The sequence below is a fragment of the Ammospiza caudacuta genome, chromosome 1 (genome assembly GCF_027887145.1).
Source record: "Ammospiza caudacuta isolate bAmmCau1 chromosome 1, bAmmCau1.pri, whole genome shotgun sequence".
In the NCBI taxonomy this organism is placed as follows: Eukaryota; Metazoa; Chordata; class Aves; order Passeriformes; family Passerellidae; genus Ammospiza; species Ammospiza caudacuta.
In genome coordinates, this window is record NC_080593.1 from 8,433,511 (window position 1) to 8,459,856 (window position 26,346).

Consider the following 26,346-nt stretch of genomic DNA (forward strand, 5'->3'; position numbering starts at 1 on the left):
CAACTTTTTTTTCTGCAATGGATGAATATTACCAAAAGAAATGCTCTAAAATAACCAAGAAAATTGATCATGAGCTTGCTGTCCTTCTCACCAGTGCCAGAAACAGGAGTGAATGTTTCCATTTTGCACACCAATCCCCTAAACCATGATACACCTTCCTTCATGAAATCCATAAAGAAATATCACTCCAAAGGGAGAAGCTAAATCCAAATAACACTTTGAAAACAGAAGGCATTTAAGAAGAGTCTCAGCACATGAGCTCCCTGTCTCACACAGCTCCCCCTGAGTTACAATCCCATTCAACTGCTCATTTAGGGGAAGGCTAAAAAAGGAGTGAACGTCATGAAAACTGAGAACCCAAATCTGACAGCATCACAAAGCAGCTATGAATAATGTGCTAAAAGTATGAGTTTTTTATATCAAAACAATGTTGCATTACAGAACTTGTGCAAAGCATCTCCTTACACTAAAAGTTACACTGATTTCATGTAGTTTAAACACTGTAAATATGATAGATAATAATGCATTTGATTATTTTATGTGTCATGAAAAAAAGACTCAGGCTAATTTAGCTCACATCAACTTCAGAACTCCTCTCAGAATACATAACTTCTTCAGATTAAGTAGTGCCTGCATTGGAAAGTTGTATTGGCACAATTAAAGAACTCACATTGATAGCAACCATATAACCAGAAAATATGAACCTGTAACTAGAAAACATAATGCTGAAATGCCTTAATATGAACACTGTAAAAATCCTGCATTTAAGTATTGGTTTATACCCATTAAATTAATTTTTTTTGGGAGGGGAAGGGAAGAATTAAATTTTTATCTTGGTCTCTCCCACTAAAATCTGTGTTGGAAGAAGCAAGAGGAATAGTTCAAAATTAAGAAAACAATGGGCATATAAAAATAAATTAAACAAGATAACCAAATCCCAAATATCCTGTTCAAAGACCTTGTGCTGACCTTTATCTCTTTCTGAAGGAAATATTGATTTTAACTGGTGTTTCCAAAACACTGGTTTGGGATTTTACGTTTGAGGAAAGCAGGAAGAGCATTTATTAAAACAAAAAGAGAAGCTGACATCTACTGCTCACCCTCAGTAAGGTGTGGGGAGCAAAATGCACCCAATGGAATGGAATGGAATGGATGTGAAGTTGAGAGCCAGCCCAGCTCTCCCTCATTTGCCAGAGAACTCCTCAGCACAATTCCAGACTTTTGCTTCCCTTCCAATGAATGCTGCACATGCTCTAAGAGGCAGAGTTTAATAACTGCAGCAGGTATGCAGTTATTCACCTGAAAAAAAAAAACTTTTTTTCCTCTTGCTCTTGGATTTGTTTTGATTAGCATACTCACTTGTGCTAGGTCTGTTTTAATATTTATTACAGTAACTGGTTTTCTGTGAAGCCATTTAGAAACTTAAGCTGATCAAAGTGTGCTCCTCCCCAGAAGATGAAGGAGGAAAAAATCAAGTTGGCATCCACTGGTATATGAAGCAGTAAAAAGTGCCAAAGATTTTTGTATTCTTATATCAGTCATGGGACAAATTTCACTCAACTGTTTGAGTTTGATTTACAATTCCTGCATTCTGTCTTGGCTCAAAACACATAAATGATAAATGTTCCTCACACTCAGGTGCCCCAGGGTACCACAGAGGATGCTCACAGGAGGGTGTCCTGCTCTCAGCAAGGAAAAGAATTATTCTCAGTAGCTGCTACAGGTCTGTGTTTTGGATTCAGAGTGGGAATAATATTGATAACACACTGATGTTTTGGCTTTTGCTAAGCAGTGTTTATCCTAAATCAAGGACTATTTCTCTGTGTCATGCTCTGCCAGTGAGGAGGAACAAAAAAGGCTGGGAGGGAGCACAGCCCTGACAGGTGACCCAAACTGGCCAAAGGGATATTCCACACCAAAGCAGGTCATGCCCAGGATATAAACTGGGGGAGTTACCCCTAAAAAGGATTGATCTGGAGTCAGGAATGAAGTCTGGCATCTGTCAGTGCACAGTGAGCAACTGTACTGCACATCACTTGCTTGGGGTTTCCTTTCTTTCCCTTTTTCTCACCATTATTATTTACCATTAACATTGTACCTTACCTGGTTTTCAATTATTACTGTTTTTATATCTCAGCCTGTAAGTTTAATTTTTGAATCTCCTTCCCATTACACTGCACAGGGTGGGGGTGAGAGAGCAGCTGTGTTGTGCTCAGCTGCCAGCTGGGCTTGAGCTGGTACAGAGGGTTCTCCCAGGAGCTGGCCCTGAGCTCAGCCCAGCCCAGCTCACCTCCTCACACTGACACCTCTGCCTCACAAGCCAGGCACAGGAAAATTCAATGCACTGAATCAAAGCCCTATGACAATGACTGCAAAGAAGAATAAAATCTAACATGAGACAGAAAACCAGTTTAAGAGAATGCTTGACTTCTTGCTCTATGGGAAATCTGCTCATTGTCCTCCCATGTCAACACACAACTAAGAGCAGGCTTTGCAGGACACTGCTCTTATGACAAATGATGTGCCAGAGTGCTACAGGAATTTTGCACTCGTCCTCATACACAGACTAACGTTGCTGCTGTAGAGTTTTTTGGTAAGTACAGGAATCTGTTATCTGAGTGCTAAGCCACTGTTAAAAATTTTATGTGTAAAGACTTAACGGCTTAAGAACTAAATTTTATATCTAGAGACTGTCTAAAGAAGTTTTCATCCTGATCTGTAGCTGTATTCTTCCCAGACTGTATTTCTTTTAGCACAATAGGAATGAAAACCAACTGAACAGGCCAGTGCCTGTGTCTCCAGGTCACTTACAGGCATCCGAAGCTCAGTGAGTTCCAGGACAGGATGCTAAAGGAACCCAACGCTGAACTGAGACTTTACTGCAGCAAATACCAGAGAGGCAAAGACTTTAACTTCAGCGTGAAGCATGCAGTAACCGGCTCGCAGGAAGCCGCTGTCCTAAAGCTCCGTAGGGTGCACTTCAAACACCTGCCTAATTGGACACGGCACAAAAACTTTGTTTCAACCACCTTCGCCCACCACGAGTGTTACGGCCAGGCCACCTGCATTACCCAGGGCGAAGGCAGAGGGGCGGGCGGCCCCCGGCCTAAGCTACAGCAGCACCGCGCCGGGCGGCCCGGGGCGGTACCAGGGCCGTGCCCGGGGCCGCGCCAAGGCGGGAAGGTCTGGGCGGGAGGGAAGAGCCAGTCCGGCCCCCCGTGACGAGCCTTCCCCATGGCCTGTCCCCGCGTACCCGCACGGAACCGGGCACAGGGAGGGGCCGGGCCTGCGGAACGCTCCAGTCGGGAGGAGCGGCGGCCGCTGCCCCCGCTGCCCGCCCGGCCCGGCCCGGCACAGGAAGTCCCTCCGCCCGCTCCTCCTCCGCTCAGGCGGCTCCGGCGGGGCCTGCGCGGCGGGGCCGCGGCTCCCATGGCGGCGGCGGCGGCGCTTCCCGCGGGCTCAGCCGGGATCGGTGCCGGGATCGGTGCCGGGATCGGGACCGGCCGCCTCCCCTCCCCCCCGGCCATCCCTCACGGTCCCTCCGGCGCGCGCTGCCCCCACTCCCGCCCTCTCCCCGTGAGGCGGCGCGAGCCTCGAGCCCGCGCGCGGCAGCCGGACGATTCCACAGTGCCCCCCCCCCCCCCGTCGGGATGGGGGGAGACGGAGGGGAAGGCGGGAATGGTCTGAAGGGATGACCCGGTACCTTGGGGTCGATGTCTCCCACCACGAAGAACTTGACGTCTTTGAACATCTCCTCCGGGACTTTCAGCTCCTCCTCGTCGTCCGCCAACATGGTCCCGGACGGCAGCAGCGGGCGCTCCCCCCCTGCCCGCTATTCCCCCGCGCTCGCTGCAAAACCCACCGGGGCCCGGGTCTCTCCCGTCCCCCTCCCCCCGCAGAGCCGCCGAACCGCGCGAGCAAGGCGCGCGCTGCGGGACACACCATCCCCCGCCGGGACGTAGGGGGGGTGGAAGGGGGAGGGGAGAGCCGCCCCCACAAAGCGGCTCCCCCCGCCCGATCAGCCACCACGGCTGCTGCAAGGCCGCGCCCGCCTCTGATCCACAGGCGCTATCCCCGCTCCTCCCTCTTTCCCCGAACCGGACCGGCAGACAGCATCCGGATCCGGAGCTTCCCCCCGCGCGGGACGCAATGGACTCGCCCCGAACGACAGAGGCGGGCAGCGGGGATACCCGGCCCCGCCCATTGCCGGGGGAGGGAAGGCAACCGCCCCTGGCCCCGCCCCTCGGGTCGCCCAGGCCCCGCCCCCTCAGGCCCCGCCCCTCGGCCCCGCCGTGAGGGGACGCGGGCGATGGCGGCGGGGCCGCGCAGCCGGCAGCGGCAGCCGATGGCTGTGGTGTGCATTCCAACAACCAGCTCTTCAGTGAGCGCACCGACTGCTCCCGAAATCATTGCATACAACCGCTAAAGTGGGAAAAGACCTAAAAGGTCATCGAGCCCCACCGAAATAAAGTATTTTCCCTCAGAAACTGGAAAGCATGCGTCTACATTGACAGGCATTCCCACCTAGAGGGGGATGTATCTTGCCTACCCATTTCAGATAACAGAAAACAATAATTATCACTTTCTATAGGTTAGAGTCACCAGAAAGAAACGAGCACTTTCAGAGCCTGCTTCATGTTGTATATTTTAAGCATTGCTGCATTGACAAGGATGCTTAAAATACAAATACTAGATAATATAATAGTATCTATATAATAAGCATTCTGTTTTCAGAAGTTTTGAACATCCTCATAATACTTTGATGTGGACAACGATTCCCTCTCATACTTAGAGCAATGTTAAGAGATGGCATTGCAAGACTTAGTGAAATAAAAATACAGGACACCAACTATTTCCCTCCTGCCTGCAAGGCCTGTCTCACTTTCTTTTCTTACCTATGTTATTCTTGAAACTATGGTAGAAACTATAAATTGTTTTACAAGTCATTTATTTACTTTATTTACTGGATAAAATTTTACTGGGTAAAGGCTTCACCCAGGTCCCCTGGATCTCCCCATGACATTGTCTCCTTTGTACTCCAGCTATGCAAGAAATACCCAACATATCACCTGTTCTTTTTCCACTCCAGAAAGGACATTTGGTTGAAAGTTTTACTGTTTTGCCCACCCTCCCAATGAAATTTACATTTTAAAGTGAAAATCAAACTAAAAAGTCCTTAACTTTTACATGCTGCACTGTTTTGTTGTGGGGCAGGAAAAAAAAGTAGAAATAACCATCTGCTTTTAAATCCATTTAGCTCTTTCTTTCAACAATTCATATTCTCATCTCACTATCTTTTCTCATAATCCTTGTTCAGGGAAATTTTCTTCTGTGCCATGTGTTTCCTGGACTATCTTTGAAAAGATTTCTTTGAGCTCTGTTTCCTTTATAGCCACTCTCCAGGCTGCCATGTCCAGCCTTTGCTTTCTTAGTTCCATACTTTTCACTCTTTCCAATTCCATCTTTGATCCATTTTGACTTCTTCACACCAAACTGAACTACTTTGACCAAAATGTTCCTTCACCTGCAGCAAAATACATTTTCTATTCTTCTTGATCTATCAGATTTCATTACCACCACTGCTTCCTGAGCTTCCTTTCCTGTTGGATTTCATTGCCTCTGTAATCATCTGCATCTTCCAGCACTGGTAAGTTTCACTTCTTTTCTTTGATAAATATAGCTATCTCTCAGGTTTCTATTCCACATTCTTCTCTGAGTTCTTTCCTCTTCCTGATGCCATTCATTACTTAGATTCATCTTTCTCTGTGTGATCACTGAGAAATTGCCCTTTCCAACAGGAATGCTTTCCTTATATTTAAGCCCCTACACTATCACATATTCCAGCTCCACACAAAGAAAACCAAAGTTTTGTCCTCCAAAGGTTTGTCCTCTTAATTTCCCTTCTCTGCCTATATTTTTTTTTTAATTCTTGGGATTTTTTTTCCAGAGTCACATAATTTTTGGTTCTTTGTACAACTCCAAGATCACAAGCATTTCAAAACAAGAGTTATGCTAATACTGAACAAAAACATAATGCAAACAACTTGCACGTATTTTTCATTTCATTGCTCCTTCCCAAACTTTCAGCTGGAGTTGCAGCTATTGCATCTTGGATCTCCCATTTGTTCAGCTAGTCAAATCAGAAGAATATGAGATGAATTTTCTGTTTTAAATCACAACAATTTGAAAATTCTATAGAAATATAATGTCAGAATACTGTATCAAATCATTGAAATTCACTGCAAAATCAATTTTTTACAAATAAAAAGTAACCATGCATGAGAGTAATTGTAATTATCCTTAAGGGTAAATTGTTTTAACTAATTATGATAAAAATCCAAGAATAAAGTGTGGTTCCATCCACAGCATGGAAGTATAATGAAATGTGAAAAAAGAGAAAGGCTAAGAATTAACTGTAATAGGTTTACCAGAAGAAAACTGTTTTATAAATTTGGTCCTGTATAGCAAAGAGAAGGTTGTTGTTACCCTGACCTGGGGTGTGGGACATGGACTTTTGGGTCTGTCCTTCTCTTCCTGAATGGAGTAAAAGTAAATTTGCAGAGGCACAAGGTAGGGATGGCGACGGGATGCCTAAATCCTCTGGGTGTTCTTTAACCACAGAGCTTTCTATAGAAAATTGAAGAATGAAACCATCTCAACCTCCCTGACCCAAATGAAGCAGCTTCTGGACAAAGCCCCAGGAAAAGCAGGTGAGAGCAGGAGGAAAATCCAGCCCAACTGGAGCAGATGCCAGGCAGGTGCCCAGCTGTGCAGCACAGTCAAAACAACATAATAGAGTTCCCATTATGTGCCATGAAACAATGCACTGCAACAACTCTACACAAAACCTGCCTTAAAGCACTTTAAACAGTTCTAATGGCCCCAGAAAAAAATTTTGTAGATCTCACTACTGGATTGCACAGACAGGTTGTTGTATTATCAGCAGTGCTGCTAATCTTCTCACACAGAAATAGCTTGCTTTCTTTCTTCACTTTTGTTTTTTTGTCTTCAAAATGACCACTCCCAGGAGAAAAGACTGCTCCCATGAGTCACAAGTTTTTCCCTTAAGTACCTTCTAAATAAGCAGAGGAATTAGATTAATGAACATATTTTTTACTTCTTTATGGATTTCATAAGTCACCTGTCAAGAATTTTTTTTCATTCTAGTGATTAGATTATTTCTAACAAAAATGAATAGTTCCAGTTTTGCATCATGTGTGTGATCTTGTTTCCAGACCATACGAGGAAAAACCGAGATGGAAAAAGTGTGGTTTTGAACATGATAAATTTGTTATTGAAGAAGAAAAATATCCCCTGAATTTGCCAGAAATAAATTCTGGCTTCTGCTCACATGTCAGCAGACAGAAATAAGTCAGATCAGTGGGCTGATCTCAGGTGTAGAGCAAAGTGCTCACCTGTATTTAGCCTCAGATGGATTTGAGGTAAAGCTCATCTGCCTGAGCCAAGTGACACAGTGACAAATGGAAGCAGGGGGAGCCCAGCTCCTCTGAAGCTGCTTCCAGCCCATCCCAGGGACCATCAGCCCACCAAAGATCCACCTCCACAAGCCAGAGGAGCACAGGGCAGACAGGGAGATGGGAACCCAAACCAGGGTACCACACACAGCCTCAAAGTGTCCCCAGAGGGAGAGCAGGGTGAGGCCACTGGAGCTGTCCCTGCTGATGTGACCCTGGCCATGCACAGTGTTTGTCATCACCAGAGTCCACAACCATGTGAACAGCACATCATCTCTGCCAGAAACACTCCTCTGATCTCTTAACTATGAGAGCTCTGTACAGAGAACTTCATGAGCCTGTTTCCAGAAGAACTGTGATCTAAATTTTGTACTGGGTGTTGTTTGCACAAGGTGAAAGCCCACCAAGCTGACAAGATTTGTGCGTGCTTACATAAATGCCTTACTTGTGTGCACAAATGATTATATGAAAAATTCATATGCACCTACAGTATCATATTTAGGTGTAATTGCTTGTGAAAAAACAACAGCTTGGTTTTTTATTTGTAGTTAATTAAATTTGAAGCTTAGATTAAATTGTATATATGTTTTACCCTTGTGAGCAGAAGGCTTTCTGAGTCCTTTGTTAATAATACATACTTGTTTGGTAGCAGCTGGCTCTCTAGATGTTACTTTTCCAACAAAATATATCTTCACAAAGTACCCAGTGTTTTACAGAAGCTGATGTTAGTTTCTCAGTGTGCCTGGAAAGTTGTTGAAAACCCAAAAGACATGCTGCCTGCATCATCTCCATTCCCATTTCCTAACGTGAATAAGATCTGCTTTTTAATCAGAATCAAAATGTGCAAAACAGGTACACAGAGGGCTCTGTTTTGGCTTGAGCTGTCTATGCATTTTTCCTCCTTCCTTCAGTGGGACTACTTGCAATGGCAAATATGATTTATAATTAAAAACTTTCTTATTATCTGTACAGCAACACTGAATCCTAAAAGGCTCCCTTGGAACTGGTAGTTTCATTTTTGATTCTCCTCTAATTCCAGAACTGCACTGAGAATCCCTTGTCATTTGCTTGACAGCTTTCCTTTTTAATATAATACTTTTTTTTTTTTTTTTGCAAGTGCCAAGTAGCAAGTTCTACCTTTACTATAACTGAGCATAAAGGAGCAGGGGGGAAAATGTTTTGATTAGCACATCTTAATGAAAGGATATTTCTTGCCAGAAGTGAGACATAGTGGTAAAAGAGGGGATATACTCCTTTGTGTTACCTGCTAAGGAATGTGAAAGGTTCATTCAACTTTAGAAATAAATTCTTTCTGTCTTTCCCTCAGACTGCCAATAATCACCTCTATATAAATTACATATAATTAATACATAAAATTACATACATACTTTTAGATATATTAAAAATATATAATATATAATATATAATATATAATATATAATATATAATATATAATATATAATATATAATATATAATAAGATATAATAAGATATAATAATACATATAAATATTATATATATTTATTTATATATAAGATTAAAATACATATATAAAGCATTATAACACTTTCTTAATGAATTTTGGACCTGATTGTATTGCACCAGCAAAGAAGAATGCAAGTCTTCCCAGTGCTCTGGGAAAGAACAAATACATTTGCCACAAATAAAATGTGATAGTATAATTTATAGACTCCATTCTTTGCACCTCAAGAGAAGTCCTTGTTTCTGCTCCAACTAAGGTACCTACCAATTTCTGTGCATTTTCTGAATTTGAGAAATATGGTGGGTAATTATCCCTGTAGCCCTTATTTGTAGCTTGTCAAGATTAACATCATTTACAGGCCTTCCATTGGGGTAAATTAGTATCAGCAAAACAATAGAGAATGCAAATTTTCCTTTGAGCCTGGGCTTTCAGTCATGCAGGCTTGAAAAAAGCTAATGAAACACAAAGTAACCAAAATGAATTTTTCTAGAAATGAGCAAATTTGGCATTATTTGTGCCAAATCCTTTTTTTTGTTATTGTTGTTGTTGTTATTCAAATAACACTAACACTTGTGTTTATTTTTACATTATTAATGCATAAATGCAGAAAAAGCCAACTAAAGTTGGTGGCATTGCAGAGCATATTACAGAACAGTGTGAAGAGTGAGCCTGGGAACTGCTCTGAGATGATCTCCAGGATTCATTTATGGCTTTGTGCTTCTGAGTAGAGTGAAAACCATAAATTAGCACTGATAAAACACTGACATCCCATCTCTCTCTTTCTGTATGTTGTCCAGATAGTTAAATATTCCCTTTACATCCAGAAGGAGGAATGGCAGAAGACCCTTGCCTGAGGATGCATCACTGTGCTCACACAGAAGCTCCAGTGTCTCGGGGGTGACCTGTGCTGGTTTTTCTGGGCACAGCCCATTAAAAGTGGCTGGTTTTACTCAGGTTCTCCTGCCTCAGTTAACCCAGTGCTGGCTGGGAGCAGGCAGTGACTCAGGGTTCCCCTTCTGGAGCAGAGACACAGGGCAGCAGCTCCACCAGCCCACCTGTGCCACCAGGGAAATTCATATGTAGCCATGGGTCTTAGTGCTAAAACTTATTGAAAAATATTTCATTGCTGAAGTATTTTCACAGCAACTGCATCATCTTCTGAGCAGTTCCTCCAATTACTGAGTGTAAGGCCAGAAGGCCATTCAGATTAACCTTCCACATGGAGCACTGGGAGCAGAATTGATCATCCCATTGTTTGTCCCTAAAAGCAGCCCCTGCTTGGGAGCACATTTCTGCTTTATGGCCTTCCCAAATGCTGACGCTTAGAGAAGCATTTTCAGCGTGGCTGAAAGACAGGTGCCTGCACATCTTTAAATGCAGACACAGGTAGGCAAATTATCTGCCTGTGATACAGAACAAACAGAGAAACTGAATGTATTTGTCACATGTTTGTGGCTGCAGCTTTGGGAAGCTCTCAGTGCTTAGACATGGATGTGACTGCACTATGCAGACAAGTATTATTGCTGCTGGATTGAAATCCCACATTCCTTTTCTGTAGAAGGAACCTGATTTCTGTTTCTCACGTATTTTCGAATGAAATGAAGAACTTAAACTGACAGTCTTGAAAAATGTGTTTTGACAGCATTCTTATAATGGCCTCAAGGCCAGAAGAAAGCAGTAGTTCTTCCAGTCAGTTTTCCTTATAATTTGCCCTTAAATTTCACCCCAAATACTCCTTCTCTGAGCTAAGGTAATATTGAGTCCTAATCTGAAGACATCAAGAGATGAATCCACTGCTGCTTTTAACTGATCAATCTTAACAGGACCTTGGTTCCACCTTAATTAATAACAGAGCGGGAAACATTATGAAATGAGGCATTTGTTACTTAATTGTCTCCCACTCTTAAATGCAAAAAAAAAAAAAAGTTATTGATTTGATATCTAGAATATGTCTATTATATTGATTTCAGCTATTGAGTACTAAGCAGGAGTTGGGATTCAGACAAACACGTGTCACTGTCAGGACTTTCTCATTAGAGCCTAAGCTGAGGACAAATGCAGGTAAACTGCTTGTACTCAGACCAGTTCAGGCTCTAATCCTCTTTTTTGGCTCACAGGAAGCTTTCAGGGAAATAAAGACTCTGTAAGCCTCCAAATGTTTTGGTTAGTTGAAAGGTATCTCTGTGATATGCTAGAGCTCCCTCAATAGGAGCAGATAGATCTCTGAACCAGGAAAGCCTACAATCCATTTATGTCCCCAGGTCTAGCTCCTCTGGGAACTGGCTGAGGCCAAGGAAGGTTTAAGTTCACTGTGTGGCTCCTTCAGTGTCTGGTGAGGTCTTTCACCTCTGCCATGTCCCTGATACCCCTACAGCCCAGTCAGATCTGGTTATGGTTAAAATGAAATGGTTAAATGCCCAGGAATTGGGAAAGCAGGACAAGTGCCACACCACACACAAGAAACTGTGATCACACTGAACCCCTTCAAGATACCAGGCTACAAAGTGGTTTCTTTTTATTTTGGCCTATTTCAGCCAAACTTGTTACTTCTCTCATTTGCTTTAAGGACCATCCTCCTCCTCAAAGGACCTCTTTCATCACTGAGGCTTCAGCCACATTCATGTCAATGTTGGTCATTTTTAATCTTTGACATTGTGGCAGATACAGACATCTGCTTAACCTTTGAAAAAGCCACCAAAAGGTCTCTGGGTTTATTTAGAGCTGGCTCTATTCCCTACATAACCCCTCAGGATCCCAGGACTTCCCATATCTGAATTCTCAGTGCTGCAAATGGAAGTAAAAATCGTGGCATGAGGCAGCAAGCACTAAAGCTGTAATGATCTTCCTTCAGGGAGTCAATTACATTTGCTGCTTGCCTTATGGCACACGTAGGTGATTACTGTGTGAGGGCCAGGGTGCATTTGTTTAATGTATCCTTGAACTCTCATTACATTTTCCACTCATATTGCTAGAGCCTTATCTTCAGTTACACTCCCTTCCATATGCCCCAAGCTGTTATTTCTTATAAGACCAACCTGACCCTCTTGTATCCAAAATGTCACTGAATTAAATCAAATTTTTATACTTTTCAACTTGAACAGTTATCTCTCGATGCACATAACAAACAGATAATGAGATCTGCATTTTATTAGACACAGTGGAGCTCACTGATGTTTAACTATTAGGCAGAACCATTTTGGCTGCTCAGTTACAATTACATTATTTTTTCTCTGTGGCTGGATAGCTGTCAATTGATTTAATTCATTCTAAATGTGTAGTACAGTATTTTCCTTAATGTCTGCTTTCAGAGAAGTGGATACATTTCTACACTTTTTTCCTAAAAGGAAATGTATCCCCCCCCTAAAAGGGAGGGGGCTTCCCTGTAGTTACATTTCTCTACAGTCCAATCTTTTTGCCTTCAAACTTTGTGAAAATTTTCCCAAGCTTTGCCTTTGAGTCAGGGATACTTCAAGATCCCATTCTTAGCTTTAAGCATATCCTCAAACTCTGCTCGTTTGGATAGGACTAAAGCACATACTTGAAATGAAACACTCATGAATCAGGATGGGTTCCTGAAGTAAGTTCAGCTTAAAAAGGATCCACTGGCCACGTTCCAAAGGCTGACATGCCCACCTCAAGCTGTGGTGCCCTGCACATCCTGTGCTGTATAGTACAAGCTCATAATTTATGAGTCACACCGTGCTCATAATGATGAAATAGCATCAAAGTGGGATCTAATCAATGCAAATATTTAGGTCCACCACAGGTCACGAGAAGATCTGCTCTCCCAGAAGGGCCCAGCTTCACATGACTCTCCTGCGTGCTGGAGCCAACTCACAGAGTCATAAATAATCCAGTTGGTAAATATCAGAAGGTTACATTGCCTTTCTGGTTCTGTGGGCTGACCCCTGCTGTGGCTCAGTGCAAAAAAAGGAAGAGAGACATGCAGAGAGGTGGGTCTAACCCTCTTTGCATTTTAAGCTGACAAGAACAGAAGCATATATGTCATCTTTTACTGTATCTACATTTGTGGAGGGTAATTTCTCATAATAGGCTGCCTTGATTGCTTACTGAACATACCTTGGAGAGTGGTCTTGCTTTTGTACAGCAAAAGCATGTCTCTCTTCACTTGAAATGATAAAGGATATAAGAGATAGTAGAGGAGTATTATTATTCAGCTAAAGAAAAGAAAGCTTGTTTCAGATAGGGATGTCTTTCTGAGATTTACTAAGCAGTCCACAGGATTTAGATATCTACATTTTAGACATCTCAGTTTAATATAGAAAAAAAAATCTTATTACATTTCAGAATAATAATTCTCCTTGAAATGAATGGGAGAGATTCATCTAGAGCCATAGATTGCTTCCAAAAATCTATTTCCTCACCTATTTCACTGACATTCACAGAAAGCAGCTGCCATAATTTTTTATTATAAATGCTAGGCATATGGATGGCTAACTCTGTTTGCACAGCCTCAGCCTGTACAGTAAACTTCACTCTGCAGAACAGTCCAGCTGGTTGTTTGTTGGTAATTGTTTGCAAGATGCACCCTTAGGAAGCTGCCGTGGCTCTCCATGGCCTGTGGTGCTCTTTTGTAACACCTGTCATTAATCTGAGGCTGTAATGTGGTGTTTAGTGGGAAAGGTGTCTCTCTGGGCAGGAGGGATTACCTGGGACAAGGACACCAGGATTTATGGTTCCTTACAGTCACAGCTGTCATGAAAACAGAAAACCTCCTTGAAATGAAGAACAGGCACTGTGGAGAGACCATTTGTCTTTGTGCAACTCAAGCCCAGGACTCCACTTGCAGCCTCCCATCAAGCTGCAGAAGGGAAAGTGGCAGGAGAAGGACCGAGTACCCACAGCCAGACTGGCTGGAGTGACACCAAAACTGGAGGGATGGGAAGCACATGTCTGTGTGGGCAGCTCTGCAAGACTGGGACTACAGCTAGGAGTCAAAGCAAGGGACAGGGGATGTCATATGTGTGAACATTGGATGGAAGGCTTTAAAACATGCAAATGTTGGTGGGGTTTGGGGTTTTATTCCACTGAATTCTTGGTTATGGTTATGCAGTTGCATTTATAACCCTAGCCAAATCAGTTGCTAGTGATGATGTAGTAAAAGTTGCTTACATTAACTACTATAGTGGTCAGGAAAACAGAGAAGAATGGAGACACAGGAGCATACAGTGAAGATGCTGAAATGTGGAGAGGAGGAAGGACATTGAGAGCCTACCCAGAAAGTTCTGAAGTTGTATCAGGTCAGATGAGGAGTCCTTTCAAAAACCAGTGATTTATTTCCAAAATGAGATTCAGATTTGTCCTGGATTGCCAAGCAAATTGTATTCTATTTGCTATCTCTATGGCAGTTGTCTTCTGTTCAGTGGGCAGTTTTCCTTATCTCTCCCACACCCAATCCTCCCTCAGGAGGGGACATCTGCCGATAACAGGCCATTGAATGTCACTGCATGGCTGATAAGAACTACAGCGTCCCATTGGGAGATGTGAGCCCAGAGGGAGGAGCCAAGCATTCCTACCTGGATATAATCTGGAGATTCTGGAACACCAGCACAGCTTCTCCACTGGATTCCCCAGAGGAACAGCAGCTGTCTCTTCTTCCACTGGATCTTCAGAGGAAGAATACATCCTTCTACAGGATCCCTGCTCCAGCAGAACCACCCCTGACACTGCAGGAGGGCTGCAGCCACAATTCCAATGGGACTGCTGCCAACACCCTGACCCACAGGGTGTCAGGTTGTGTTCTGACTCTGGCAGTGTTGTTCTAGTGTACTGCATTGTTTATTTTATCTTTTTATTTTCTTCCCTAATAATGAACTGTTATTCCTACTCCCATATTTTTGCCTGAGAGCCCCCCTAATTTCAAATTTATAACAATTCTGAGGGAGAGCTTTTACATTTTTTCCATTTTAGGGGAGGCTCCTGCCTTCCTTAGCAGACACCTGTCTTTCCAAATTAAGACAAGATTTTAACTACACAAAGCCACCTTCTGTGCAGATGCCTTTAATGAAGACACACCATTAAGTATGCTCATATCAGACCCTGAATAATTCAGTAGTGTCAACATGGAGGATTTTTTACTTAATTTACACCAAAATCCTGACAAAATCAGGGGGAAAAAAAAGCTTCAGTCAAAATCTAAAAGCAGAAAATAACCAGAGAAGAGGTGGAAAAATTAACTACAAAAGATGAGCTTATAGGAGTCAGCAGCTGACCAAGTCCAAGCCAGTCCTTTGCCTCAGGTCAGTCTCTGCAGGGACAAGAATTACATCATCCATTGCATCTGCCTGGAGGAACCCAAAGAAAGGGAGAGAATGGCTCTGAAAGGAAAGGAGAAACTCACTGGTGGCAGATGCCAGCAGCCTGGTGGCTTCAGCATGTGACAAGGCACAGGAGGGCACACAGCTGTACCCCAGGGTGGCTCAGAGATGCTGGCCTCAGCCCCTCCTGCTGCATAGGTTTTCCCATCAGCAGCTCTTGTGTGAGCATGTTCCCAGTGTCACACAAAATGTCCCCAAAGTGGGAGCTGAGCATGAAGCACAGGGAGATGCTGCAGCTCACACACCACTGGGCCACCACCTCTGAGCCACAATCTACCAACCTTGAATCACAGATCAGCAGCCAGAAGAAAAATCTGGTGTTTTTAATAAAATGCAGTGCTAGACAATTAAAAAGGTCTGGCAACATTTTGCTGTTATAGCAGCGAATACTGGTTGTTAAAAATAATGATGCTACTAATAAAAAACCTTGGGAAAAACAGAGACATTTAGACACATTTATACAACCCCTTCCATCCCAAGGGCTCAGAAAATTTTATGGCAGTAGCAAGTAGATTGCTTGATCAGGTGCTTGCTGTGGTAGTAGGGACCAAAACAAGATATTTCTAACATGATACTTTCAAATTCTACAAGAGAAATGATGTTTGGGGACCCCTAAAAATGGTTGTCTTTGTTCAAATAGCTGGGAAAGTTTGCTGTCATGCCCATGATCCAGGGGCAAGCTCTTTATCAGCCTGCAGAAGACATCTGCAAGTAGTTTTCTTGCAGAAACATGGGAGCAGACTCATTTTAGCTGCAGACAGAAAGTATGTGGTCACAACCTGCCATTTGACTTTTTCAAACTTGTAAATAGTTCCTCTCATTTGTATGAACCTCTCACTTGCCCAGCAACACAGATATGAAATACAAATAAGCAAAATTCCACAGCTTTGGTATTTTCTCTAATGACCTGCCATGTTGTATGGCTTGAAAATACTGGGAATTTACCTTCCTTAAATTAAGACCCATTCTGCTGACCTGCATGACCTGGGTAGGCTGGGGCACAGAAACATCCAGCTACACTGAATAACCAGGGGGAAGAAAGTATTCCAGAGCTGGAAGGAAGCATAATGTGACTATGAATCTGAGACTGAGATGGTACCCTAGCTGAGAAAGCTGTACAATTGTGCCAGTGCTTCCTTTCACAGGTAGGGATGTGGCTGTGGCTGCTCAGAGATCTCCAGGGAAGAAGGTAGCAAGCAAAGGCCTATAAGGAAATCAGGCTGTTGGAGTGGGAGAAAAGACATCCCTTGAAGATGGCATCAGTGGTTTAATTTTTGCACCTATCACCAACTAATTACAATAAAAGAACTAGTCCTGGATGTTAAAGTGAGAGGAGGTTTGGGAATAAGGCACTGCAGCCAATGGAAGTGGGCGGCCCAGTGGGCATGGAAACACACTGACAAGGAGTCAAAGGGAATGTAATGGGGATGAAAGCAGGTATATGAAAAAGAGGTGAAGAACTTCTGGCTCAGAAAACTGTTGAGAGTGATTTATATTCTTCTTGTGGTAAACAGATCCTAAAACGTTTTGCCTCTTAACTCAAAAGAACATTTCTAGACTATGGATGGATTTATGTAAATAAAGGTTCAGAAACCTGCCACCTGCAAGGCAGCAGAAAGGTAACCTGGAAAGCACCAAACAGAAAAACTCATGTTCAGCCTCACACTGTAACAGCCTTCCCTATAGCTTCACACCTATGCAAATTATCTGTCACAATGCATAAAGCTCAAGATAAACAAAGCTCTTCCACAACTTGGCATATGGAAAAAGGGTCTGAACTGAAATGGTAATTGAGTTTTAGAGACCCATCCATTTGCTGTCATCGTGCCATCTGTCTCCCTGGCAGAGTCCTGACAGCTTGCATTGGCAGCTTTGATTGCCAAAGCTCATGTATTAAGTTAGATTTACCTAGTCTTCCCACACACATTTTCTTATTTTTCTATGGCCCTGCTATTCTAGATGATTCACAGAACTGCAGGATACCCTGTACTCCCAGAAGCATAATATATTTTAGTATTTTTAAACTGCTTTTTTCTTTTTAATCAGAAATATGGATAATTTTCTGTGGTGGTTTGTAAGGCACCTGTAGACACCAAGTCTATCAGAGTCAATGGGGAGACTTACTTCTCAGGGACTGACCATGGTAACAGAGATCACAGGTGCTGGTGTATGTATGTGTGAAGTATTTCTACCACCAGAGTAATAAATGAAAACTGCAGATGCCATATGAGGGCAGGAGCCCCCGGGGCAGGCTCCAAGTTATTGCATTACTGTCATAACTGCTCACTGCAAAGCACCTTTGACTAAAAGCCCATGTGATGCCTAGCATAACTCTGCTGACTCCCCTGAAATTGCACAGATGATTAATGTTGCCCCTTAAGGTATGAAAGAAGAGATAAAATTATTTACATTTAGTTTCTTTACCCAGAATGGAACTTTTAACTGTGGCAGGGAATGATGGGGGAGTTGCCCTCAGACTTTATTGAGTCGCATTCCAGCTGGCCCTGTGACCATGAACATGTTTCCTCACTATGCAAGAACAGAGGGTTTAATTCCAGCAGGAGTTAATTCATGCTGGGCAGAGGACAGATGAGCATTCCTGGCAGTCCATTTACTGAGACATACACCCAGTGCAGGGTACCAGAGCCCATCCTGCCTCTAGGCCAAAGGAATTGTGGCCACATGCAAAATACACAAGCACTGAGACACCACTGACTTTACACAGAGAGGACCATGCTCTAGGCAAGGCAAGAGGCTGCTCTGTTGAACAGCTTTGGTTCTTGTTCTGCTTTGTTCCTGTTGCAGAATTAAACAACACCTTAGTTATGTCACTGAAATCATTGTCCTGGTTGTGACTCGACACAGTAATTTTCTTTTTAGTAGCTGGTACAGGGCTGTGTTTTGAATTTAGGATGAAATGTTGGTAACACACTGATGTTTTAGTTGTTGCTAAGCAGTGCTTACCCTAAGTCAAGGAGTTTTCAGCTTCCTGTGCTCTGCCATCAAACAGGTGCACAAGGAGCTGGGAGGGAGCACGGCCAGGACAGGCAGGACAAGGACAGCCAGGACAGCTGACCCCAGCTGGCCAGAGGGACATTCCCCACCACAGGACATTGTGCCCACTGTATAGACTGGGGGGAGTTGGCTGAGGGCACTGACTGCTGCTCAGGGCTGGGCATCCATCAGCAGGTGTTGAGCAATTGTGTTGTGCATCTCGTGTGTCTCTTGGATTTCATTCCCCTCTTCCTCTCTTTTTTCATTAGTACTAGCAGCAGTATCATTATTATTGCTGTTTCAGTTATTAAACTGTTCTTATTTCAATCCGTGAGGTCCACTTTTTCCCCCCCCCAGTTCTCTTCCTCACTTGGGAGGGGAGCAAGTGGCTTCAAGGGATGACAGTCATTCAGTTGGTGGCTCCCTAAAGGAAATTTTGTCCTAAACTGGATTAGACCTGACTGAGTAATAGTTTTCCAGTCGTACAAACAAAAAACCAACAGGATTCCAACTCATTGTTTTAATTTCTTTCCCCAGACAGAAAGACTTCTCAAAGTTCTTCATAAGCATTCAAACCAAGAGAACCCAAACAGGTAACAGGTAAACAGGTTGGTAAACAGGTCACTCAGTGGGACACTGTGGGGCACTCAGGTGCCTCTTGTTCTTGCTCCAAGGTACTCCCACAATCCCACTGAGTCTCCTAGTAACACACAACAGGATTCATCTCTGCTTCTCAGTCAGAGAATTGCTCCACTTTGAAGTAAGTAGAGAGAAAGGGTGATTCCAACTGTGGCCCTTGGCTGGCATGTGAGAAAACCTCAAGTAAGTCCAAGCTCCAGTAAATATGTGATTGTTAACCAGCTGCAGCACCAGAAACCTAAGAGAGAAACCTACCCAGAAACCTACCCAGAGCAGCCAGCTGCTTGGCTGTGGAAATGCTTCCATGAGCTATGAAGCATCATGATGATCAATAGCCTGAGCTCTGATGCTTTGAACCTTGGTTGGAAATAGATGATCTTTAATGTCCCTTCTGACCCAAACCATTCTATGATTCTCAGCTCTTGCTTTGAGAAGACTAGAGTGACATCAGAGCTGAGGATGGGCTCTGAGGGTATGAGAACAGCCTCACAGTCTGTGCATTCTCACTGTGATCATGTTTGACCATTTTGCAACAGGAGAGGAGTGGGTGGTCTGCCAGGGTGTTCAAAAAGCATGGCTGGATGTGGTGTGAAGCAGGACTGAGGCTGGTTGAAAGTGAAATGAAATTCAAGTGGAGAATACCTGAGGTTTAGGAATTGCTGTGACAGGATGCACACTTACTGAGCAGTCTGGCTGGAACTGAGCACAGCTTTCAGTAGTGCTGTGTACACACAGTGAGAATATGTGTTCCTTTAATCCTTGTGTAACCTAGCAGCTCCACCTACCCTGGAGACTGAAATTCTCTTTGATTCATTGAGCATGCCCAGCAAAAACTCCTGAGCCTTCTCCTCTCCCTTTGCTGCCAGTTATAAGGGCAGAGGTTCAAAAGATCTCCATAGAGATTAACAACAGAAATCCATTCACCCTTTGCTCAGGAGCAGCTAATACTTGGATGTGCATTTAGGCAGTGGCACAGATTACATTGTGAATTCCCTCCTAACCTCCAACTATCTGATACATATTTTGAATTGGAAGGTACCTCCAGTAAGTGGCATTTAGTAGCAAGCGTCATTTAATGTCTTTATTGGAGTGGATGCTGCTAAACCCAGGGAAGTCCTGTCACTTAGTTCCTCTGGCTCCATCAGTGAAGATGTGAGATAACCCTGACTTTGTAACATAGATCTTTTTCTCAGAGACTTTCACAGATGTGATCGTTCCACAAGCATTATCCACTCACTAAAGATCTTGGCCTTCTGCTCGCGTAATATCAACAGTTTGAGAAAATGAATGGTCTTAATAATCTGTGTAAAGTAAACAGCATTTTGTCCTTAAAAACAACAATATTTAGTCACCTCCTGAATATGGTGCTTTCAGCCAAAACACCTAAAAAATGCAGGATCAGAATTGTGGAATGAGGCAGGTTGGAAGGGACCTCTGGAGATCCAACCTGATCTGAAGAGGGGATAACTCCACTGAAGAGGGATAACTCCAAAGTCAGATCAGGTCGTTCACAGTGATGTCCACTGGAATATTGGACATTGCTAAAGTTGGAGATTTCGCAGCTGCTTTAACTGATTTCAGACCACTCCCCAAGTGAATATTTATTTCTTAATTTATAATTGGAATGTAGAATCACAGAATGGTTTAGGCAGAAAGGAACCTGAGACATCATCTAGTTCCAACCACTCTGCCATGGGCAGGGACACTTTCCACCAGACCAGAGCCCCATCCAACCTGTCCCTGAACACTTTCAGGCATGGACCATCCACAACTTCTCTGAGCAACCTGTTCCAGTGACTCACCACCCTCACAGGAATGAATTCCTTCCAATTTAATGCTAGCCTAATCCAATTTGAACCTACCCTCCATCATCCTAATGCTCTGACCTCTTGTTCATGCCCTTTTAAAAAGTCTCTTTCCAGCTCTCTTGTAGCCCCTTTAGGTCCTGCAAGGTGCCATATGGCCTCCCCAGAGGCTGAACAACCCTAACTCTCCCAGCCTGCCTTCACAGCAGAGATGCTGCAGTGCCTGGAAAATCTTCCTGGCCCTCCCCTGGACTCCTCCCACAGCTCCATGTCCTTCCCACACTGGGAGCCCCAGAGCTGGATGCAGCACTGCAGGTGGAGCAGAGGGGCAGAATTCCCTCCCTCCAGCTGCTGCTCAGCTGCCTGTGGTGCAGCCCAGGGCACAGGTGGCTTTCTGGGTGGCCTGTGCACATTCCCAGCTCATGCTGAGCTCCTCACCAACCAACAGCCCCAAGTCAGCAGCTGCTGTTGTGACTCTCGCTCATTGCATCCCCTCCGATCGCTGTGCACCTCTAAGGAGAGTTTGCTTTTACCCCTTCTATGCCCACCCCTGAGGTAACTGGAGACAGCGGTAAGATTTTCCCCTTAAACTTCTGTTTTTAGGAGTGGTAAACTCAGTTCTTTTTGTCTTTACACATCACACATGAGTCTGCTCCTCACCTTGATTACCTTTGACTGGACTTCTCCTGGTGAGGAACCGCAAATAGGACAAAAAATTCCAGGGTTTGTTGGATAGAGGGAAATGGTTATAACCCCAAACCTCATGGACACAACCTTGCTCATATAGGCCAGGATGCTCCTGCTCCAGGATGTGTCCAGGAGACTCATCAGGTCCTCAAAGTTGTCTGCCCAGTCAGTCCCCAGCCTGTAGTCTTATTTAGCTCTGTTCCATTCCAGGTGCAGACCTTTGCTTTTCCATATACACACTTACACATGTATATGGAAAATATGTATATTTTCCATATACATACTTACAAATATATATATATTTGTCTATATTCTGTATTTCCTTCAACTGAGCCATTCAGCTCCAACTAAATTTTGGAATATATAAAAAAATTTTTTTTTTTAAAGTTGAGTAAGTAAAATAATGAAAGTATTAATGAATTTTCATGAGAACATAATCTAGTTTTACTTCTTTAGATTTAATACATTTTATTTTCATTTCCCTTTAAATGTAATTTTTGTCTATTTGTTCCTGAAACAAAAAATAATAATCTATTTTCAGGAGCACACATTTTATTATTTGTGGTTGATTCTATTAATTCTGGGTCATAGGTTTTTTTTCTAGGAAGAGCCCACACAACAAAAAGCTCTCAGCCTTGGAGCTGCTAAGCGTTTTGATCAATATAATGACAATCAATGATGTTTTGCACCTTACAAACCAGGAATTTTAAATCAAGAGACTTTATGAAAGGCTGCAAACCCTATTTGTCCTTTGAGTTGCAAATAAAAAACCTACTCATTCCAAAATTGTCAGCGTTCTTGTGTATAAAAGATAAAATAATAATTTCTCCCCCCCAAAAGATGGCAGTTTATTTCCAAAAGATGATATAGTCTCTAAGGCTGCATTTGTTCCAGTACTACAATAGGATCCCTGGTTCTGAGAATGGGTAGCACAGCACTGAATAAATTCTTATGGGGAAGATCCCATCCCACCAAAACAAGGTCCTGGACCTGTTTTGGATATGGTGCTTTGCATTTCCCTTGGTAGCACGGAGGAACGAGCAGCAGCAGTGGAAAACATCTTGTTCATTACTCTTTGTTATTGTTACTTGCTGTTTTCATTAAAAATTCCAGAGAGATTCAGGAGAGGCAGAAGGAAGCACCAGTTCAGCTTACCCTCTGTATACCACAAGCATGGGATGCATGGGGTACCCCTGAACATCTCTGTTTGTGTCTTACCCCCATCTCTCTCTCTCAAACTGCAGTTCACCAGCAAATGTCATTGTCACCTGATCTGAACACAGATGCCCTTCCTTCCTTCCCTCTCCCCCATGAGATGCAAGCTGTGAGCCCCACGTTAGTGCCTGCCAGCTTCTCACCTCACCTGTCTGACCCAAAAGTTCTTTGGACCTGTTATCCCAGGATTGTCTGGAGGAGCAGAGTGCCAGCACCAGCACTGCCCTGCCTGGATGCCATCCAAGGCTTGTGGGCTGGAGCTGGCATCCCTGCATGGAGCTGGGGCACAGGGAATCCTGCTCGCTGGGGTTAAATTCTGACTTCTGCTAGGAAGCCCAGAATCTCACTACTCATCACAATCAGTGTGCTAAAAACCATAGGAAATGCTCAAGCATTTCATTAATAGCTGATGTTATTAAATAGACAATTAATAAGAGCAGTCAAGTGTATTATTATCTCTAATAAAAGCCCCGACAATTGCTAACAAGTTAGGAAATGCCAGCACAGAAGTTCTCAAAGAAATAATCCCCTGCCACATTGACCCTACGCAGAATAACCAGCGTTACTAACAGCTTTCCTGGGCGCAGACTGGAGCCTATCTGGGGGCAAGGAAATTCCCGCGGCGCCTCACTAACACATTTTTAGAGGAGCCCAGGGACAATCTCACAGGGATGCTAACTTTGTGCGGCTGGCACGGAATACGGCCGGAGGAGAGACAAAGCCGGGGCTGATTCCCGCACGGTGCAGGGCAAGGACAGCGGGCTGCGCTAGGGGCAGGGGCGGCACGTACCGGGCAGGGACAGCCGGCCGGGGCAGGGACCGGCGGCTCGGCTCTGCCCTCCCGCTCGGCCCGGTGCCGGTTCCGAGCCGCGCACGGACATGACTAAGCAGCAGCACCTCTCCCTCTCCCTCTCCCTCTCCCTCCGCGGCCGCTCCCGCACTCACCTGCCCGCCCGGCCCGGCCCCGCCAGCCCGCGGCGCGGCTCCTCCGCAGGGGCCGCCCGAGGCTCCTCCGCCCCGCTCCGGCCGCTCCGCCGCCAGCGCCGCCCCGCTCCGCTCCAGCCGCTCCGCTCCAGCACAGCTCCGCTCCAGCACAGCTCCGCTCCAGCCGCGCAGCCCCGCGCCCGCGGAGCCGCCGCCTCTCGCCGCCGGGCCGGGCCGGGCCGGGGGTGCCGTCAGCCGCGGCTGGCGCAGGGCTCTCCGTGCCGGGGATGAAGCTCCCGGCGGCCGCCAGCCCGGAGCCCCCGCGGCCGGCGGCGCTCGGGGCGGCCGGGGACCCCCCGCGCCCGCGCTAGGGCGGCGCTTCCCCCGCTGCCGGTGCAGGCAGCGCCTCCCGCCGCCGCCGCCGCAGCCCGGAGCAGCCCGCAGCCCCGGCATGGAGCGCCCGCTCAACCTCAGCTGCCTCGCCGATACGACGCCGGACAGCGGCAACAGGAGCGCGTCCTCCGGCGGCCCCGAGGGCGGCCAGGCCCCCCACCTCTCCGTCTTCAGCGTGTTGGTCCTCAGCCTGTTGGCCATGCTGGTGGTGGCCACGTTCCTCTGGAACGGGCTGGTCCTGGCCACCATCCTCCGCGTGCGCAGCTTCCACCGGGTGCCCCACAACCTGGTGGCCTCCATGGCCGTCTCCGACGTGATGGTGGCAGCCCTCGTCATGCCCCTCAGCTTGGTGCACGAGTTGTCCGGGCGGCGGTGGCGGCTGGGCCGGTCGCTGTGCCAGGTGTGGATCTCCTTCGATGTGCTGTGCTGCACTGCCAGCATCTGGAATGTCACGGCCATCGCCCTGGACCGCTACTGGTCCATCACCCGGCACCTGGAGTACACGCTGCGCACCCGGCGCCGCATCTCCAACATCATGATCGCTCTCACCTGGGCGCTCTCCGCCTTCATCTCTCTGGCCCCGCTGCTCTTTGGCTGGGGAGAGACTTACTCAGAGGACAGCGAAGAGTGCCAAGTCAGCCGGGAGCCTTCCTACACCATCTTCTCCACCTTTGGGGCTTTCTACCTGCCCCTCTGCGTGGTGCTCTTTGTGTACTGGAAAATCTACAGGGCTGCCAAGTTTCGAGTCGGATCTCGCAAGAGCAACTCCATCACCCCCGTGACCCCAGAAGCACTGGAGGTAGGTCAGCTTGGTTGTGTTTTGCTCAGGTCAAGCACTAACAGCCGGCAAGCCTTTGTAGAAGTGGGGCAAACTTAAACCAGAAGTGTGCAAGTGAACAGTGATCCACCAAAGCCCTGTGGAGCCTGGAGGCTTCCAAGGGAAGGCAGACTGCAAAGCTTGCAAACCCAGTCTGTTGGCTCCATCTGAGCCCCCAGCTGTGTGTGAGCACTCAAGGTGTAGCTGGAACAACTTTGGGACATACTGCAAGCCTGAGCTCCACGTGGGCGAGCGGTGACTCACAGATGTCCCCCCATGGAATGCTGAATCAGTGCTCACCAGCATGAGTAAGGGGTCACTGTCCCTCCCCTGGGGAAGCAAGGGGACAGTGGATGGATGGGCAGCTGTGTCCGCTGGGGACGATACCCTGGCAACTAGCTGGGGCTTTGGGGACTCTGTGAATTTACCCAGACAGCAAGCACTTGAGCAGAATGTCCTTGGAAATCTTTCCTAATCATGACTGCATCGTGTCAGTTCATCCCAGGCACGGTGACTCTGCACTGTAAAGATTTCTTGCAGAGAGGAAGCAAATGTGTGCTAATTTTCTTTCCTCTCCTACCAAGAACTCTTAAACTCAATGGATTTAGAGGAAGTAAGCAGACTTCTGTGCACGGCATGTGGGTGTGTGCCTGTTCTGCTGATCAGATTGTAAGCAGGGAAGTAATGTTATTGTGCTGCACTGTGAGTAACCCCACGTGCCCTCAGTACTCTAGTTTCTAATCTCACTTAAATAGTCTCCATCACCCAGAAGAGGTTACACAGCCACCTTGCCCTCAGTTAGAGTGTGACCTGCATTGTCTGTGTTTCCCTGGAGCTCTGGCCTTGCTTGCACTGCTGGGCTCTGTGCCTGCTGTGTGGGCTCCCCTGACTGGGGTACGCGCGGTGCAACTCGTGTTTGTGTTTGGCAGGTGAAGGAAGCTGCCCAGCAGCCACAGATGGTCTTCACTGTCCGTCACGCCACGGTGACGTTCCAGACGGAGGGAGACACGTGGAGAGAGCAGAAGGAAAAGAAAGCTGCCCTCATGGTGGGCATCCTTATTGGGGTCTTCGTGCTCTGCTGGATCCCCTTCTTCATCACAGAGCTCATCAACCCGCTCTGCTCATGTGACATCCCACCCGTTTGGAAGAGCATTTTTCTATGGCTGGGCTACTCAAATTCCTTTTTTAATCCACTCATCTACACTGCTTTCAACAAAAACTACAACAACGCCTTCAGGAACCTATTCTTTAGGCAGTAGTGAGCAGAAAAATCTTTCCTGCTGCCCCAGGAAGCTGATTTTAAGTGTCAATGATTCTGACCAAATTCCTGAGGAAGTTCAAAGCCACAGGTACTGAGGTGATGCCAAAAATGCATCGCCACGGGTCGTGTGTCCCAGACCCAGTCCCAGTCCCTAGGCAGGCTCTCCATCCCAGCCTCTCAGCTGCTGTTCTTCCTGCAAGTAGCATGTAAGGGCTTCTCCTGCCAGCAGCCTGGCATCCTCGCTCCAGTGCCCTGCTGTGTTCCTCCTGCCTCCGCAGTGATGCTCTGTTTGGTGGCACCAAAGGTGCAGAAGAG

General features: G+C 45.7%; 2 protein-coding genes across 2 annotated transcripts in view; one reads left to right on the forward strand and one right to left on the reverse strand.

Annotated features, from left to right (window-relative positions):
* The window catches only part of PAXIP1 (PAX interacting protein 1), a 31,316-nt gene extending 27,514 nt beyond the window's left edge, over positions 1 to 3,802 (reverse strand). The window contains exon 1 of the mRNA XM_058812487.1: positions 3,704 to 3,802. Within this exon, the coding sequence (XP_058668470.1) occupies positions 3,704 to 3,793 (90 nt within the window). The 5' untranslated portion in view covers positions 3,794 to 3,802. The remainder of the gene's footprint in view (positions 1 to 3,703) is intronic.
* Positions 3,803 to 24,011: 20,209 nt separating this feature from the next.
* On the forward strand, positions 24,012 to 26,029 carry HTR5A (5-hydroxytryptamine receptor 5A). The gene is made up of 2 exons (XM_058818061.1): positions 24,012 to 24,752; positions 25,700 to 26,029. The coding sequence occupies exons 1-2, from the start codon at positions 24,012 to 24,014 to the stop codon at positions 26,027 to 26,029; spliced, it is 1,071 nt and encodes a 356-aa protein (XP_058674044.1).
* The last annotated feature ends 317 nt before the right edge of the window (positions 26,030 to 26,346 follow it).